This window comes from Phascolarctos cinereus, unplaced genomic scaffold, assembly GCF_003287225.1.
Source record: "Phascolarctos cinereus isolate Bilbo 61053 unplaced genomic scaffold, phaCin_HiC Scaffold_7;HRSCAF=346, whole genome shotgun sequence".
Classification (NCBI taxonomy): domain Eukaryota; kingdom Metazoa; phylum Chordata; class Mammalia; order Diprotodontia; family Phascolarctidae; genus Phascolarctos; species Phascolarctos cinereus.
Window position 1 is genome coordinate 69,973 of NW_027556180.1, and position 17,090 is coordinate 87,062.

General features: G+C 46.6%; 1 protein-coding gene across 1 annotated transcript; it reads left to right on the forward strand.

Moving 5' to 3' along the window:
- Nucleotides 1–2,903: 2,903 nt before the first annotated feature.
- Nucleotides 2,904–16,355, forward strand: LOC110193163 (uncharacterized). Its single transcript, XM_020964799.2, has 5 exons — nucleotides 2,904–3,808; nucleotides 4,662–4,751; nucleotides 6,960–7,086; nucleotides 8,413–8,505; nucleotides 12,431–16,355. The coding sequence occupies exons 2-5, from the start codon at nucleotides 4,716–4,718 to the stop codon at nucleotides 14,236–14,238; spliced, it is 2,064 nt and encodes a 687-aa protein (XP_020820458.1). The 5' UTR covers nucleotides 2,904–3,808; nucleotides 4,662–4,715; the 3' UTR covers nucleotides 14,239–16,355.
- Nucleotides 16,356–17,090: the final 735 nt, after the last annotated feature.

The window sequence follows — 17,090 nt, forward strand, 5'->3', positions numbered from 1 at the left end:
CCAACATTTATCATTTTCCAGTTTTGTCATGTTGATGAGGATGGAAGCTAGACCCCAAAAAGGAAAAACCCTGCACTTTCCCACATGGCCAGATCTCTGCATTCTCCTGAGGCTATAGCCCAATCTCTGTTACCCTTAACCTAGCTTGGCCCTCCATGTCTTATGCCCTATGCCTCCCCCCACTTCCCACCTTTAATGACCTCCCTATGGCCCCCAGCCACTTCTCACCCTTAATGCTGGCTAGGCTCCATTCTCCCTTGGCCATGTGGCCCAGGTCCCTGGAGTTCCATTATCTCATAGACTATTTGGCCACTCCTAGATCCCTCCCATAGTCTTTCTCTATATAAGGTCCATCTTGTCTCCATTAAGATGCTTAGATTCTTAAAATCTAGCCAATAGCTCACTAATGTTCAGACTCCTTAAGAGTTTGCCCAACATGATAATGTTCTAAGAAACCTTGTCTTTGACTGAAAGAAGGCTTGGGTTAAATTCTTTCAGGCAGGATCTGTGTGTTGTGATATTGGGGTCCCAGCACCCTTAATCCTCTAAATCTCATCAATGCTGGCCAATCTGATGAGTGTGATGTGGTACCACAGAGTTGTTTTGAGCATTTTTTCACATGACTATAGATGGCTTTAATTTCTTCCTCTGAGAACTGCCTGTTCATATCCTTTGACCATTTATCAATTGGGGGATGACTTGTATTCTTATAAATTTGACTTCTCTATATGTTTTAGAAATAAGATCCCTGACTGGCATCATTTTATCAGTAGAGATGAGATTGCAGAGGCATCTGGACCCTAAGGACCACAAGACCTTTCCATTTGACTCACAGCTGAAACTTCCCATTTATGTTGTCTCTTCCACTGGAATGTGAGGTCCTTTCTAGCGCAGACTGCCTTTTCTTTTTGTACCCCCATCACTTAGCACATTGTTGTCGGGTCATTTCAAGTGTGTCCCACTCTTTGTGACCCCATTTAGGGTTTTCTTGGCAAAGACACTTGCATGGTTTGCCCTCATCTTACAGATGAGAAAACTGAGGCAAACAGGGTGAAGTGAATTGCCCAGGGTCACACAGCTAGTGAGTGTCTGAGGCCAGATTGCAACTCAGGAAGATGCATGTGCCTGACTCCAGACCCAGTGCTCTGTGCACTATGGCGCCCCCTCTTCATATATAGTAAGTGTGTAATAACAGCTTCTTTCATTCACAGATGTGTGCAGGGAATTATGATTTTCATATTATTAATATGATATGTGAAATGAATATTCTTTAGAATAATTTAAATTTCTCAGGGCTGCTTCTTCTGGCTTGGGAGTCAGTAACTCACAATGCAGCTTGAAATGCTCACTCTAACCCCTGACAACGCTCTCATAATCACTGCATTATTGCACTGTACAGTACTTGTGTACAATAAGTGAAGCAGAACCTGCTCCTGTCATGGAACTCTGGTTCAGTGATGGGGGAGGAGGGGTGTCTAACCCTAACCCTAAATGCTCTGGACCCTGAGATTCTTGCATTGTCCTCCGAAGTGGGCCTGTAATCCCTGCAGATGATTGTATTGTAATCCACCTTCCCCATCTGTGATTATGTATATAACCTGTGCCTATACTCCAGCATGTTGAGCATTCCTCACTCTGAAAGTAATTAATTGCTTCCTGGAATGCCTGTCTCTGGCCTGGGTTTAAAATTCTGTTAACAGAGGCAAATGCTGTTATGTCAGTTCCATGAAATGCTACAATCTCACAGAACCTTTTTGATGAGGTCCACAACACAGAACAAGACAGAAACTTATTACAACAAGAAGAAAAGGAAAAGATGGAGGCCTGTTATCCAGACTCTACTAAGTGATTGGATTGACGGTCCACCAAATTAAACCATCAGTACATCTGTCTTGAACAGACACTGCAAACAGACCAAGACTTAGGCCCAAAACTGATGTAGAAAAAGGAAGGCATTTAGATAATTTTGGGTGATTTCAATCATCCCAAGCCATTCCATGATCAAAAAGCCCTTTAGTAACATCAGTATTCTTTGATGGATGATGTATAGCTCTGAAATATAAAATGAAAAAATTGCTGAAAAATCAACATTGAGAGTAACCCTCTCAAGGAAGGGCATATGATGGCCTTCAATACATTGCAGAATATTCTCAGAAGTGGACTCACTTGCAAAAAACAAAGGAGAAGATATTGATAGATGAGGAAACATACCATTGGAAAAGGTGGCAGGTGCCTGTGATAACAGTTAGACAGCCAAAGTGTCCCACTAACATCCACAAAATGTTAATAAGCATCAGGAAAGGATTCAAACACATTAGGGATTCGAACACATTAGGCAGGCATCCCAGGAGAAGCGGGGAGGGAGAAGTTCAGCAGGGTGCCAAGGACTTTTCCAGGAGGTCAGCTGATGCTCCATACTTAGAGCCAGGGTGCACCTAAGCTTTGGTGGCCAGAAGATGTCCCCAGGGCAGGACTCCTTCAGGATCCCTAAAGCCCAGCTTGGAAGGCAACCCCTTCCGCAACCCTAGGTCAGGAGTCCGGGGGGGGGGGGTGCGCAGCAGGGGCCAGGTGTCAATATGCAAAGTCAAGGCACACCTGGGTACCTAGAGCATCTCTGCAGTTGGAGGGCAGAGGACATCCGTAGGTTGTGGGGAGGGGGCAGAAAGTGATCCCTGGAGCACAGCTCGAGGACCGAGGACCCACTCCCCCAGCAGGAGCAGTAGCTAACTACGGAGAAGGAACGGGACGGTACCCATGATTCTGGACTACGCTTCCCAGCAGGCCTTGTGCTCCAGGACAGCGGTTTCCTTTCGTTACTGGCCGGTTGTCATGGAAACAGCAGCACGCACCTCCCAAGAGCGGGGGAGAGTAAGAGGTACGTAACGTCCGCTTCCGCCTCCGCAGCCTCGTGGGCGGTGGTTCTACACCTGCGGTCAGCTGGACCCTTCCCGCCTTCCCCCTGCCCCCTACCTGCCTCGCGCCCCCTGCCCCGCGGCTTCCCCTGCTTGCTCCTCCCCCGCCCCTCCTCGCGGCCCCCCCACCCCTTTCCACGACCCTCCTTCCCCCACGCGGGTTTCCTTGCCTGACCTTTTCCTTCTCCCCACCTTTGACCCCCGTTTGGTGCATCTCGTTCCTTCATTTTCCTCTTCCCTCCTTCATCTCCTCCTCTTCATCCCTCGCTTCTCTTCTCTCCTCCGTCTCCCCTTCTCCATCCCTCGCTTCTCTTCCCTCCTCCATCTTCCCTTCTCCATCCCTCGCTTCTCTTCCGTCCTCCGTCTTCTCTTCTCCATCCCTCCATTCTTTTCCCTCCTTTGTCTCTTCTTCATCTCTGATTTCTCTTCGCTCCTCTGTCTCCCCTTCTCCATTCCTCGCTTCTCTTCCCTCTTCCGTCTCCCCTTCTCCATCCCTCACTTCTCTTCGCTCCTTCATCTCCTCCTCTTCATCCCTCGCTTCTGTTCTCTCCTCCATCTCCTCTTCTCCATCCCTCACTTCTCTTCCCTCCCTCCAGCATCTCCTTACCTCCCTGGCCACCTCTCATGCCCTTTCTCTGCGGGTCCCTTTCCGTCGTCGCTCCCTCTCTTTCCCTTTCTTCCCCCTCTCTTCCTTCCTCCTCCTTTGGAGGTTGTGTGTCCACCCCCTGGACTGATCCTGTTACCAAGTCCTACCTAGGTGGCAGAGATCTCCAGGCCCGCAGTCAGGAAGACCCGAGTTCAAATCTGGCCTCACTCCTGTTTGCCTCAGTGTCCTTATTTGTAAAATGGGGATAATAATAGCCTACCTCGCACATCTACTGTGAGCATCAAATGAGGTAATAATCATAAAGCACTTAGCACAGTGCCGGGCACAGAGTAAGTGCTATGTGAATGTTAGCTATTTTTATTATTAAGATCTGTACATTTTATCTCCCTAACATTCTTCATCCATCTCTTTTCTCTCCACTCCCAATAGGATCACCCTAGTTTGGGCCCTAATTTAATGCCTGTGTAAAATACAAATTTCTTAGCTTGTGTTCAAAGCCCTCCACAACCCACCTCTTGCCTAACCCTGCCAACCCCATCAGACGTTATTCCCTGTCAGGCAGTCCCCATCCCCCCCAAGCTTTGGTGCCAGCTGTCCCCAGCTACAGCCTCCGTGCATTTGCCCGGCTGCTCCGGGTGCTTAAAATGAGCTTTCTTCAGATCTGCCTTTCAGAGTCCTCCTGAGCGCCACACCTCAATCTACGCGAGGGCTAGTTCTGAGGACCCTTCCTCGATTCCCCAGTGTTAGTGTTTTTTGTTTCACAGTGATCTTGTCCTGATGGTATTTGGACATCATCATAACAGATGGTTTTAGGCACTTCCTGGGAGCTCACACCCATCAGAGGCCCTGGGGGAGGTTAAGTGGCCACCAATAGATGTAGATCCATTTGGACAGGGGACCTCAGGTCAGGGGTCTTTAGGCCGCGCTGTGCTAACTGTTCCATCAGTGTGTTTTCTAGCAGACCTTGGCTTCTCGAGGGCAGGGATTGTTTTTGTCTTTGTGCCCCAGCATCTGGTCCTGGGCTTGTCCATACTAGGTGCTAACTAAGTGGGGAAGAGGCTTGGGGGGCAGTGTCCCAGTCCAGGTGTCAGGGAGCTGCAAGGTAGGACCAGCCCTGCTCATGGTTTGCTTTTCCTCCCCAGCTCTGCCTAACCTACGTACTGCTGTTCCCCAAGAAGTGAACTCTGGAAGTGGGAATGGGCCCAGTGCTCCTGACAGCCAGAACCCCCGAGGTGAGTGGGAAGTCCTTGTCTCCTGAAATCAGCATCATGTCTTTCTGATATCTCATCCTCATCACCCCCCCACTACACACACACACACACACACACACACACACACACACACATATATACATGCACACACACATGGCCCATCAGAGAACTCAGAGCTGGAAAAGGCTGAGAATTCAGCTCACGCATTTTTTGCCACAGGAAACTGAGGCCCTGATCACAGGGAGCAGAACCAGGACTTGAATCCCCAGGAGCACTTTGCTCACAACCACTTGGAGTTTGGACCATTCTACAGCAAGGGGGAAGGGCATTCCCTTACCAGGCCTACCAGTAATAGGTGTGGTAGCCAGAATATCAGGAGGGCTTTGAATGCCTGGTCAAATAAGTAAATGAGGTCTCAGTAGCCTAGAGAGTGGCACCAGGTTTTGTTGGGTGAGAGATACCAGGTAAAGTCTCATGCTTGGGTGCAGAAAGTCCACTTCCTGATGCAGGGTGTCCCAAAAGCATGCTGCCATAGCTGACTACCACCCTACTACTTTTGGGACACCCTGTCTGAAAAAGACCTGGGAGTTTCTGTGACCCACCAGCTCTGGGGGGACTCAGATAGATTGTGGGTGCTAGTGCCCTGGGGTCAGGTCAGTCACATTGGGAATATCGGCCAACAGGGGTTGGTCCCCTGGTAGATGGAGGTAAATGTGACCTTGTGGGCTCCCCTTCAGCAAGGAGTGTGTCGTGTACAGGGTCCAGCCACATAGGACTTCTTGATCCAGGCAGAGAAAAGAGAACTTTTTAAAGGAGGGAAGCTGGGCCCTGGCCACTCTGAAGAAGAAATGCTTCCCCGAGGGATTCTCTGGGGCTGTTCACACCGAGCCCTTCCATGAGATCCAGGGTGACATGAGCTTGGCCCAAGGGAAGGCAAGGCTGCAGCCTGGGCCCAAGTCTTTGGACTGTCGTCTCCATACTGAGCAGTCCCATGGGTCTGGGGTCCCAATGGTAAGTGCAGATCCACGCCTGCTTCTGCTGGGCCACAGGGGCCCATCCCTCAAGCTATGGAGGACATGGGCATCCGTCACATTTTGTCTCAGTGTGTGGCCTTCTCATTGTCTGTTTCTAACGTACATTGCTTTATGGAGCCGGCTTCCTTGTGAAAATCCACTTTTGCACTGGAGTGCTTACACCCATCACATGCTTCTGCTCCCTCTGGGGAGGCTCCAGCGTTCAAAGCCTTACTGTTCACAATCCCCTGAAGAACATCAACATTGCAAAGATGGGCCTGCATGCAATCTTAAAAGAAACTCAGGGCCAGGGGAACCAATGTTCTGTTCCCCTTCTGTTTGGTTTTGGGCTATACTAATGGTCCTTTTACACTGATGGTTCAAGACAGAAATACGCGTGGAGGAGATCCACAGACAGCTGCCCACTCTTATGCATTTTTTCAGGTCTGGCTGTTGCCTTGGGCTGAAGTCTGGAGGGTGGCCATGGGTCTCATGTAAGAGGCGCTGCCATGGTCTGGAGCATGACTCTGTCAGCCTCCCCACCCACCACAGATTCCTCTTTGGAGTGTGACAGTTGAAGTTAATGTGGCATATCTAAAGACAGGATGTAAGCTAAGTCCCAGTCCTGGCTTGGTGGAACTCCTGGGGAGAGAGGGTGTGAATGGGTGACCTTGAGCTGTGCGGTGAGAGGAAGCGTGGAGCGAAGGGAAGAGATCCAATGGTGTGACCACAAGCTTGACGGCTAGCCATTGCTAACCTTAGTTTTCCTCTCTGTACAATGGGGATACCACATCCTGACAATAGCTGTCTCACAACGTTGGTGGGAGAGAGCTTTACCCAAGACAGATATGAGTCATAGGACCTTCACAGCAACTCTGAAGAGGCCTTAGAAACTATGACGTCTGACACCTCGTGCTGCAGATGAGAAGAAAGGGGATCTGCCCAAGGTCACAGGCAATAAATAGCAAATAGGCAGGATTTGAACCCAGATCCTCTGGCTTCAGATCCAGCCCCCTTGCTGCTATGACATGCTGCTTCCTCCACAGTAGCTGCTGACGTGATTCAGTCTCTAAGATTCTGGTACGTATTTGCCTGGATCACAGTGAAGCCAGAATACTGAGATGTGTTCCCCTCCCTTCCCTCTCCCCCTCTACCCCCAGGGCCGTTGGAGGGCTTGTCCCTGGATCATCACAAAAAAATTCATTTGGTATTTTAGGGGCCAGTGACCTTCCAGGATGTGGCTGTGGTCTTCACTCGGGAGGAGTGGCATTACCTGGACCCTTCTCAGAAGGAGCTATACCGAGATGTGATGCTGGAAAACTATAGCAACCTTCTTTACCTGGGTGAGAACGGCCCCTCGGGCCTCAGGCTCGGCACCCCCACCCCCCACCTTCACGTGGTTCCTTGACCTCTTCTGGCCTTCCAGAGGGATAGAGAGGTCTGCAAGATGAGAGGGCTCGGGGGGACAAGGAAGCGGTCAGTTTCAGACATTGGCTGCTGGAGATGGAAGACTGGAGGTTAGCCAAGGAACTGGGTCGGGAGAGGTCTATCTGTGCTTTCCAAAATGGATGGGGGCTCTCACTCTGGACCCTCACCCACACAGCCCCCACAGTGATTTTCTTGAGGGGCACGTCTGCCTGGGGCAGCGTCTCATCCCTCCTCAGTACTCTCCAGTGGCTCCTTGAGAAGGGGGAGCTATAATTATCCCTGTTTTATAGATGAGGAAACTGAGGCAGACATAGTGAAGTCATTTGCCTAAGGTCCCAGAGCTGGATCTGAACTCAGATCTTCCTGACTGTGGGCCGAGTGCTGTGGACATTGTGGCACCTCCTCACTGTCTAGAAGTTCTTTACTGGGAGCTCTGTAGACTAGTGAGATCCTAGGTACAGTCAGAAAAAAAGCAGAGGGAGCCTCTGCCGCAATTGGTGTAAATATGTGTTTCGTTATCTACAGTGCCTTTAAGCACAGTGTAGATTTCTTGCTTATTTCTGTTTGTGATGATTACCACCAGAGGCTTAATAGATTCTATTCCAGCCTCTCATTTTAACAGTGTCTGCCTCACTGGTGCCTTTTGCTTTCTTCTCTTTTGTAGGTAAGTGCATCCCATTTACATTCACTTTGATTATTTTAGTCGTTTTTTTCAAACCAGCATCAAGTCCCAGATACAACTTCTCTTTCTCTTCTTTCTCCTCTTTACCAAGAAAAAGATGGTAGACCCGGGAGGAATCTAGAATAGAATAAGATGATCAATGCAAAGCACATTGCCAAGGTTAAGTCATCATGTGCAGGTTAGGTCTACGGTAGTCTCACCTGTGGCCTTTGCCTTCCTCTCCCACCCAGCCCAGCCCAGCCCAGATCACTGGTGTTTCCTTTCGGTTACTCCTTTTGTGATCAGTCTCCATTGTTGGGATTTATTTGATGGGTGGCTGTGGACTGCACGGCTGTAACATCTCATGCCTTCCCTTTCTGTTCCTCTCGATGAATACATATCTCTACACACTTTAGATATATTTTCAACCTTCTTTTGCCCAGTTTAGAAAAGATTAGGGTTCACAAAAAGCCTGATTCCCCCAGTACCATCTCACTGTTTGATTTCTCTTTTCTGGCCTGCCTCAGTTAGGAGAAAGAGTAAATTCCTTCTTCTTCCCTGGTTCTTATCCTTTGAGCAGGACTTGTCATTTCCAAGCCAGATGTGATTCACCAGTTTGAACAAGAAGCCCCTTGGAGGCCAGACAGGAGAGTCCCAGGAAGCGTCTGTCCAGGTGAGTCTTTGAGAACAGTCTCTCTCCTGGTCAGTAAGGGAAAGCTCCTTTACAGTATTGGAGCTACCCAGGCCTGTATGTGCCAGGGGGCCCTTCACCATCACCTCCACAGGAGTGTATCCTGCTGACTCCCTGCCCAGAGGCGCCTCTAGTCTCAGAGGAGAAGATGCTACTCTCGGCATCTTTGATTGAGAGCTGGAAGAAAAGCTAAGGAGAGAAGGAGAGAGAACATTCCAGGCATTGCAGATGGCCAGAGAAAACGCCCAGAGCCCAGAGGTGGAGGGTCTTGTTCATGGAACAGCCAGGAGGCCAGGGTCTTTGGGTCAGAAGTATAAGAAGACAGAAAAGGGTTGGGGGTGAAGTTAGGAAGGGTTTGGAAGGCCAAACAGAGCATTTTGATTTTGCTTCTGGAGGTCATAGGGAGCCGCTGGAGTTTACTGAGTGGGGGTGACGTGGTCAGACCTGTGCTTTAGGACAATCACTTTGTGGCTGACTGGAGGATGAACTGGAGTAGAGAGAGTCTTGAGGCAGGCTGACCCCCCAGCTACTGCAACAGTCAAGGTGTGAGGTGAAGAGGAGAGAGATGCTGCAAAGGTGAAATCAACAGGCCGTGGCACACTATTGAATGTGGGGGGTGGGGGGTGAGAGAGAGTGGTGTCAACAGTGACTTCTGGGTGGCAAGCCTGGGGGTTTAGGAGAAGGACATTGCCTCCATAGTAGTAGGGAAAGTAGGAGTGGGGAAAGGTTTAGGGGGAAAGACAACAAGTTCTGTTTTGAATGTGTGGAGTTCAAAATGTCTGAAAGGCAATTGGAATTCCAAGATTGGAGGTCAGTAGAGAGAAGGGGGCAGGAAACAGATCTGAAAATTGTTAGCATAGAGATGGTAATTAAATCCATGGCAGCTAAGGAGATTACCCGGTGAAGTGTTATAAAGAGAGAAGAGGAGGGGGCCCAGGACAGAGCCCTGGGGGACACCTGTGGTTAGAGGGCTTGGTCTGGAGGGGGATCTGGCACAGGTTACTGAGAAGGGATGGCCAGAGAGGTAGGAGGAGAATCAGGAGAAAGTGGCATCTTGAAAACGTGGAGGGAAGAGAGTATGAAGGAGAAAAGAGTGATCAGCAGTGTCCAAGGCTAAGGAGAAGGAGAAGTGAGTCACTGGGTTTGGACACTAAGTCATCATTGGTAACTTTGAGAGGACAGTTTCGGTGGAATACTGAGGTCAGAAGCCAGATTATAAGGGGTTAAGAAGAGGGTGAGAGGAGAGGAAATTCAGGCATCTCTTGTTGATGGCCATTTTGAGGAGTTCAGAGATAGAGGAGAGACCTAAGATGACAGTGGGGATGGATCAGATGAAAGTTTTTTGAGGATAGAGGAGATGAGGGCATGTTTACAGACAGTAGGGAAGGAGCCAGTAGACAGGGAGAGGTAGGAAACAAAAGAGTGGGGATGGCACAGGGACAGTCCGTTGGAGGAGATGGGATGGACTGTGATCGATTGTGGAGGGAGAGGAGTTGGCCTTGGTCAGCAGTGAGGCTGCCTCAACATGTGGCCTTAGATTTTACTGTAAAATCTGAGGCAGGGTTCTCAGTTGAGAGCAGGGGGGAGGGAAAGCCCTGGAAGGTTGGAGGAGGGATGAGGTTTGGAAGAATTGCTGTGGAGAGTGGGAGAGGGAGTTGATAAGGGGGGTATGGTAGAATTGCCTGGCAGCAGAGAGGGCCCAGGTGAGGTTGTATAACATCATTTTGTAGTGGACCACATCAGAATGGTTTCATTCACTTTCATTCAATAGCAGGTGTGTAGGAGCAAAGATGGCGGGTATGGAAGGGATCTAAGGTAGAGACTTGGCAGAGTATAATCAGTGAAATGATCAGGGGGCCAGGGATTTAAGAGGACAGTGTAGAATTGAATTGGTTCACCAAGGGGTCAAGATGGGGAAAAGAGGAAAGAGTGGCTAGTGCAGGGGAGAGGGCCTGGGAGAGAGTTGAGGGGTCAAGGGATTAGAGGTCACAGTGAGAATGAAGAGTAGGGTTATATAAGGGAGGGCCGAGGAAGAAGTGGGGTACCAGTAGATTATGTTCACGTAAGGGGATTTGGGAATTCTTAAGTGTGGAGGTGGTACATCTGAGGTTAATGGCACAATCCATCTTTGAACTATTTTTCTGTGTGGTTGAGGTAGGGTGGAAGAGTAAGTTATGGGAAGTGGGTAGAGTGAGGAACTGAGAGAGAGTCAGTACTCATGGTAAAGTACCCTGGTAGGAAGAAAGAAAAATAGTAAGCCATGAACCATGTAGCTTCCTCACTGAGTAAGGAAGGGAAGTGACATGGGGATCTGACAACAATAGGTACCTGGATTTTGATTGAGTGACAGCTGAAATGTCAGAACCTCAAAGGAGGAGGGCTTGCTGAGTGAGGAAGAGAGGAGGAGGACCTGGAAGTGGCAGTGAGGAGCAAGAGTCTGCCAACTCCTGTGCCTTGACCATCAGGCTGAGGAGAGTGAGTGAAAGTGTGGCCAATCTCAGGAGGGTGGCCAGGGAAGCTATGTCATCAGGGAAGGAGTCGAGTTTCAGTGATAGCCAGAAGATGGAAGGAGTGGGAGTGAACGAGGCTTAGGATGAAGGGACATCTCTTGCTATGAAAAAGGCTTTCCAGAAGGCACAGTAGAGGTGGCACATGATGTTTGGTTGGAGTGAGAGGTGGGTGGGATAGTTGAGGGGGCTTGGGAATAAGGAATTGGATAGTGGGGATTGGGGGGCGGGGTTTGGATGACAACCTACAAGGGTTCCGAATTTCTGGGATGCAGAGGGTGTGACCAGGTGTGAGAGTGGAAGGCAGCCCTCTTCTCAGAGGAGATGACTGCAGCATAAGATGGAAACCCCCTTCACTGCTGTTTGTTCCTTCTGAAGGCTGGAGACAAGGAAGGAAGCGGTAGCAGAAGCAGGTCTTTCCCCTCTGCCCCACCTGACGCAGCAGAAGGAGGAGGGTCTGAGGTCAGGGAGAAAGTTGCTCCTCTTTGCCCCAAAGGTTCTCCACATTGAGGTTAGGAGAGCAGACTGGCAGCAGGAGGTGGACATTGCCTTGTGCTAGTAAGATGGAGGTCACTCTGCGGGCCCCTTACCTCCATCCTTCAGAGGACACAGCAGCAGGAGGAGGAAGGCAGGCAGGGGAGGGTCTTACTCTTCTCCCCTTGGCCTGGAGATCAGGTGTTGCAACAAGAAGGGGGTGATCTCCTAATACATAGGGAAGGTGCTTTGGAACTGACTCCTGCGTGCTGTGCCATGCTATAATAAGGCTTTATCCTTGCAGTAGAACCAAGCTACACTTTAATCCATGTCTCGTAAAATAGCCTGTAGTTGTAGCCTGATGTGTCCTTTACTGAATTCCCTTTTTACTGTACATATTATATGTTGAAAAGAAATAGTGTGAATCATCTCATTGGTTCTCTTTTTCTGTTCTAAGCATAAAAAAGATTTAGAATCGGAATCTTATTTGTAATGAAATTGTAGAGCAATCCAGTCAGGTTCCTAGTTAATTCAAGAGGTACTCCCTAACTGACAGCTTCCAGCTTCTAATTAAATATTTTCAGATACCATGAGCTGTCCCTGACAAAGGAGAGCAGCACAGCGTGGCAAAAAGGCCATGAGGATGGAAGGGAGCAGACTCACATTCTGGCGGTGTGCTACTAATTAGCTGTGGCCTTAGATCTAAGTCGTTAAATTGTTCTCAGTCTCAGTGTTCTCTTACCTCCTTCACAACCTGGTGGTCATGAATCTCACCATGAAAGGTTTTTTTTCTTTTGTTAACTAAAAGACCAAAAACAGGGTTTTATTATTCTGCTGTTTAAGGTTTGATGGTTCTTATTTCTGGGAGATATATCAGATTGTTTGGCAGTTGAGTAAAGGCTCTGTTTTTGTTTTCTTTCTTTCAGCTGAGGAGACTGGGCCTGAGTGCAAGGAGTCAACTCCAAAGTGGAACATTTCTGTGGAGCATTCATCACCAAACAGGCTCACAAGTTCTGGTCTTTGTGTTTTCAGCTTGAAAGAACCCTGGGAATTTGATATCAGGTTAGGGGAACAGAAGAGCATTGAGGAGAAAAATTCCCAGGAACAAAAGAAAAGTTTCAAACAAATGATAATCAGTGAATGTAATAAATACAACCAAATCTTCAGTCTAGAACCAAAACTTTTTCCACAAGAAGTATCTATAGAAAAGAATCTTTACAGATACAACGTCCACAGAAGGAGCTTCATTCTGTCTTCAGACTCAAGGAAATGTAATAGAATTTGCTCAAAGGAGACATTTTCTCAGTATAATGAATATGGGAAATCTTTTGACTCTAAATTAGATTTTATTGAATATCATAGACTCTGTCCTGGAGAGAAACCTAGTGAGTATAATGAACATGAAAAAGCCATCGATCTCAGTCCATTTACTCATTCCTATCAGTCAATTGATGTTGAAGAGAAAACCCCTAAATGTAATGAGTTTGGAGAGGCTTCCCCCCAAACTATAAAACTTCTCGAACAGAGAATTCACACTGAAGAAAAACCTTATGAATGTAATGACTGTGGGAAGGCCTTCCGCCTGAAAGAACCCCTTCTTCAACATCAAAGAATTCATACTGGAGAGAAGCCTCATAAATGTAATGACTGTGGGAAGGCCTTCAGCCAGAGAGGACATCTTACTCTACATCAGAGAATTCATACAGGAGAAAAACCTTATGAATGTAAAGAATGTGGAAAGGCCTTCCGCCTGAGAGATCCACTTATTCAGCATCAACGAATTCATACTGGAGAGAAGCCTCATAAATGTAATGAATGTGGAAAGGCTTTCTCTGTGAGAACAGATCTTACCAGACATCAGAGAATTCATACAGGGGAAAAGCCTTACAAATGTAATGAATGTGGAAAGGCATTCCGTGTGAGGGCGGAGCTTACTCGACATCAGAGAGTTCATACTGGAGAAAAACCTTATGAATGTAATCAATGTGGGAAGGCCTTCCGATTGAGCAAAGACCGTACCCGCCATCAAAGAATTCATACTGGAGAGAAACCTTATGAATGTAATGACTGTGGAAAGGCCTTCTGCCGGAGAGAACCTCTCATACAACATCAGAGAATTCATACTGGAGAGAAACCTCATAAATGTGGTGAATGTGGAAAAGCCTTTGGCCTCAGAAGACAGCTTATGGAACACCAGAGAATTCATAGTGGAGAAAAGCCTCATAAATGTAATGAATGTGGGAAGGCTTTCTTTGTAAGGACAGATCTTACCAGACATCAGAGAATTCATACTGGAGAAAAACCTTATGAATGTAATGAATGTCAGAAAGCCTTCCATGTGAAAACAGAGCTTACTAGACATCAGAGACTTCATACTGGAGAAAAACCATATGAATGTAATCAGTGTGGGAAGACCTTCCGCCTGAGCAAAGAATGTAGCCGACATCAGAGAATCCATACTGGTGACAAACCTTACAAATGCAATCAGTGTGGGAAGGCCTTCTGTGTGAAGACAGAGCTTACACTCCATCAGAGAATTCATACTGGAGAGAAACCTTATAAATGTAATCAGTGTGGGAAGGCCTTCCGCCTAAGCACACAGCTTACCCAACATCAGAGAATTCATACCGGAGAGAAACCTTATAAATGTAATCAGTGTGGGAAGACATTTCGCCTGAGTACACAGCTTACCCAGCATCAGAGAATTCACATTGGAGAGGAACTTTATGAATAATTAATTGGAAAGACCGGTAATGCAAAAAGCAAACATTTTACCTAATAATTATATTCATGCCTGATAGGAATATTATCTTTAATGAGTGTGAGAAGGTCTTCCTGGGTGCATATATGGCCAAATATAAGCTCATAGTTGTAGAACTAAAAGGGACCCTAGAGATCATCAAATCCAATCCTCATTTTATAATTAAAGAAACTGGGGCCAGGGAGATAAATTATTTGTCCAAGGTCACACGGGGGAGGAATATGAACTCAGGCCTCATGATCCAAGTTCAGCACTCTTCTACTGAATTGTGCTGCCTTGTCTTAAATGTGATGGATAGAAACCATTCCAGCGGCATGAATGTGAAAAGGCTTTCTTCCAAAGTATAGAGCTTTCTTGACAGCAGAGTATTCACATCAGAAAAAGCTTCTACATTAAATGGTTTGATAAGGCCTTCTGCCTCAGTGTGTATCTGACCCAAAGTTAGAGAATTTATCTTGAAGAGAAATTTTTGAATATAATTAATATGGGAAGACCTTCCTGGGAGAGCAGTTTACTTGGCCCCAGAGAATTTATGAGAGAAAACTTAGGAATAAATGAATGTGGGACAGTATTCCCTATGAATGCAGAGCTTACTTGACATCACAGAATTCATACTAGAGAAATTGTATTATAAAAAACACAGGGGGCAGCTAGGTGGCGCAGTGGATAGAGCATCGGCCGGGAAGTCAGGAGGACCTGAGTTCAAATCTGACCTCAGACCAAACACATGACACTTACTAGCTGTGTGACCCTGGGCAACTCACTTAACCCCAATTGCCTAAAAATAAATAAATAAACATAGACCTCTTAATGGAAGGAAGAATTTTACATCAGAGCATTTCTGTTCAAGAGATTCTGATTGGAACGCATGTGGGAAAATTCAGTGCCAGCTTATGCTGCATCAAAGAATCTACACTGCAGAAGAACCGTATGGATGAAATAAACCATAGGTCTTCTGCCGGGGTAAACAGTCTACTCAAACATTAGTTTATACTGGAGAGATAAACATGATAAACACCTTCAATCAGAAGTTGCACCTTTATTCAAAAAATGTAATTTGCTTTAAAAACAAAAAGGGTTTTTGCAATCATGTGGGTTCAGAAAGACTTTTTTTTCCTGTCCTATAAAAACATCCATGAGTTTTCAAAAACCCCTGCAGCTGTATCACATCAGCTTAAACACTTACACTTTTCTAGAGTGTTTATATATGTACTTATCTTATTGAGGATTTAGGCAAAAACCACTGTCATTTCCCAATAAATAGATGAATAAAAAACATTTATTAAATTCTTTACACATGCTAAGTACTGTGAATATCAATACAAAAAGCAAGCAGTGGGACAGCTAGGTGGTGCAGTGGATAGAGCTCCAGCCTTGAAGTCAGGAGGACCTGAGTTCAAATCCAGCCTCAGACATTTGACAGTAGCTGTGTGGCCCTGGGCAAGTCACATAACCTGATTGCCTCACCAAAAAGCAAAAAAAAAAAAAAAGCAGGGTTAGAGTTAGACGACTGGCTTCAAACTGCTTACATTCTAAGCATAGGAGAGCCCAGAGAGTAGTTGTATCCTGAGAGAAGTGTTTTGCTCTGGAGAATGGAGCCATAGGGCAATTGGTCACACACATCTTTTTCTAAAAAGTAGTGCTAATTTAATTACCATATAGCTAGATTTATCTTGGACAAATGCTGTAAACACACAAATGGATAACTACTTGGGACCAGAATAAATGTAGCCTATCATACGTGGTATCACCCCACACCTGCCAATTATGAAATATTCATAAAAGAAATTTTTTGGTACCCCCAAAACATGGACATATCATTGGTTGGGCTAAGTAAACGATGGTGTGTTAATGTAATTGAATGTTTTTGTCCCATGAGGAATTATGAATGTGAGAAATTTGGTGATTAGAGAAAGGGATATGAAAGAACAACAACAACAAAAAAAGGCTGATGATGACTGCAGTGATGTAAAGGAAAAGAACCCCGGAAGGCATCCAAATTCCTGGTGGCTTCGAAGGACTGGCGAAGAAGCGAGCCTCTTCCATTTGGTTAATAAAGTTGCAGAGTATGGTGTGCATTTTCAGATGTGGCCAATGTGTTAGTTATTTTGCCTAACTACTTTGTTACAAAGGAGGCTTCTGTTGGTGGGGGAAGGTAATTAGCCATATTCACTCTCCAATAATGGGAAGATTGTAGGCTGTTTCATAATCTGGATAGTAGTCACTGTGAATATGTGGGATTTTCCTATGTAGGTGGCTAGGATATACTCTTCTGAGAGATGATGGCTATTGTCCAAGAGGTCCTGCAGTGAGGGTTCTGGGTATTGATTTGAAAAGCGCAGTGTCCGCCAATGAAAGCATGCAGAGGACCTCCTCATCCACAGGAAGTCCCACTTCGTCTTGGACTTTTTGTGAAAAGTTGTTGCCATTTATGTCTTTGCTGATAGTAATAATTAGAGGGTCATTGAACATATTATATAATAAGAAAGAAAAATCTAAAGGCCAGTAAAGAAGAGAAGCAGGGTCTATAAGGGAATCACATCTCCAGTAATGTCAGAAGCCAAATACAGGACAGAGAAAAGGGATAGCTGAACTCCTTGGGCCCTGTGGCTACCAACAACAATACTGAATATTGTTATTAGCGTAAGTTGTCAAAGCACTTTACATGGAGTTTTCCTTTGGCCCTCTTCCAAAACTCTGGGAAGTAGGTGACACTATTCCCATTTTACAGATGAGGAGCAGGGGCAAACAGGTTAAGTGACTTGCCCAAGGTCACCTTGCTAGTGTCTAAGGCCAGATTTGAACTCAGGGTTCCCTGACTCCAG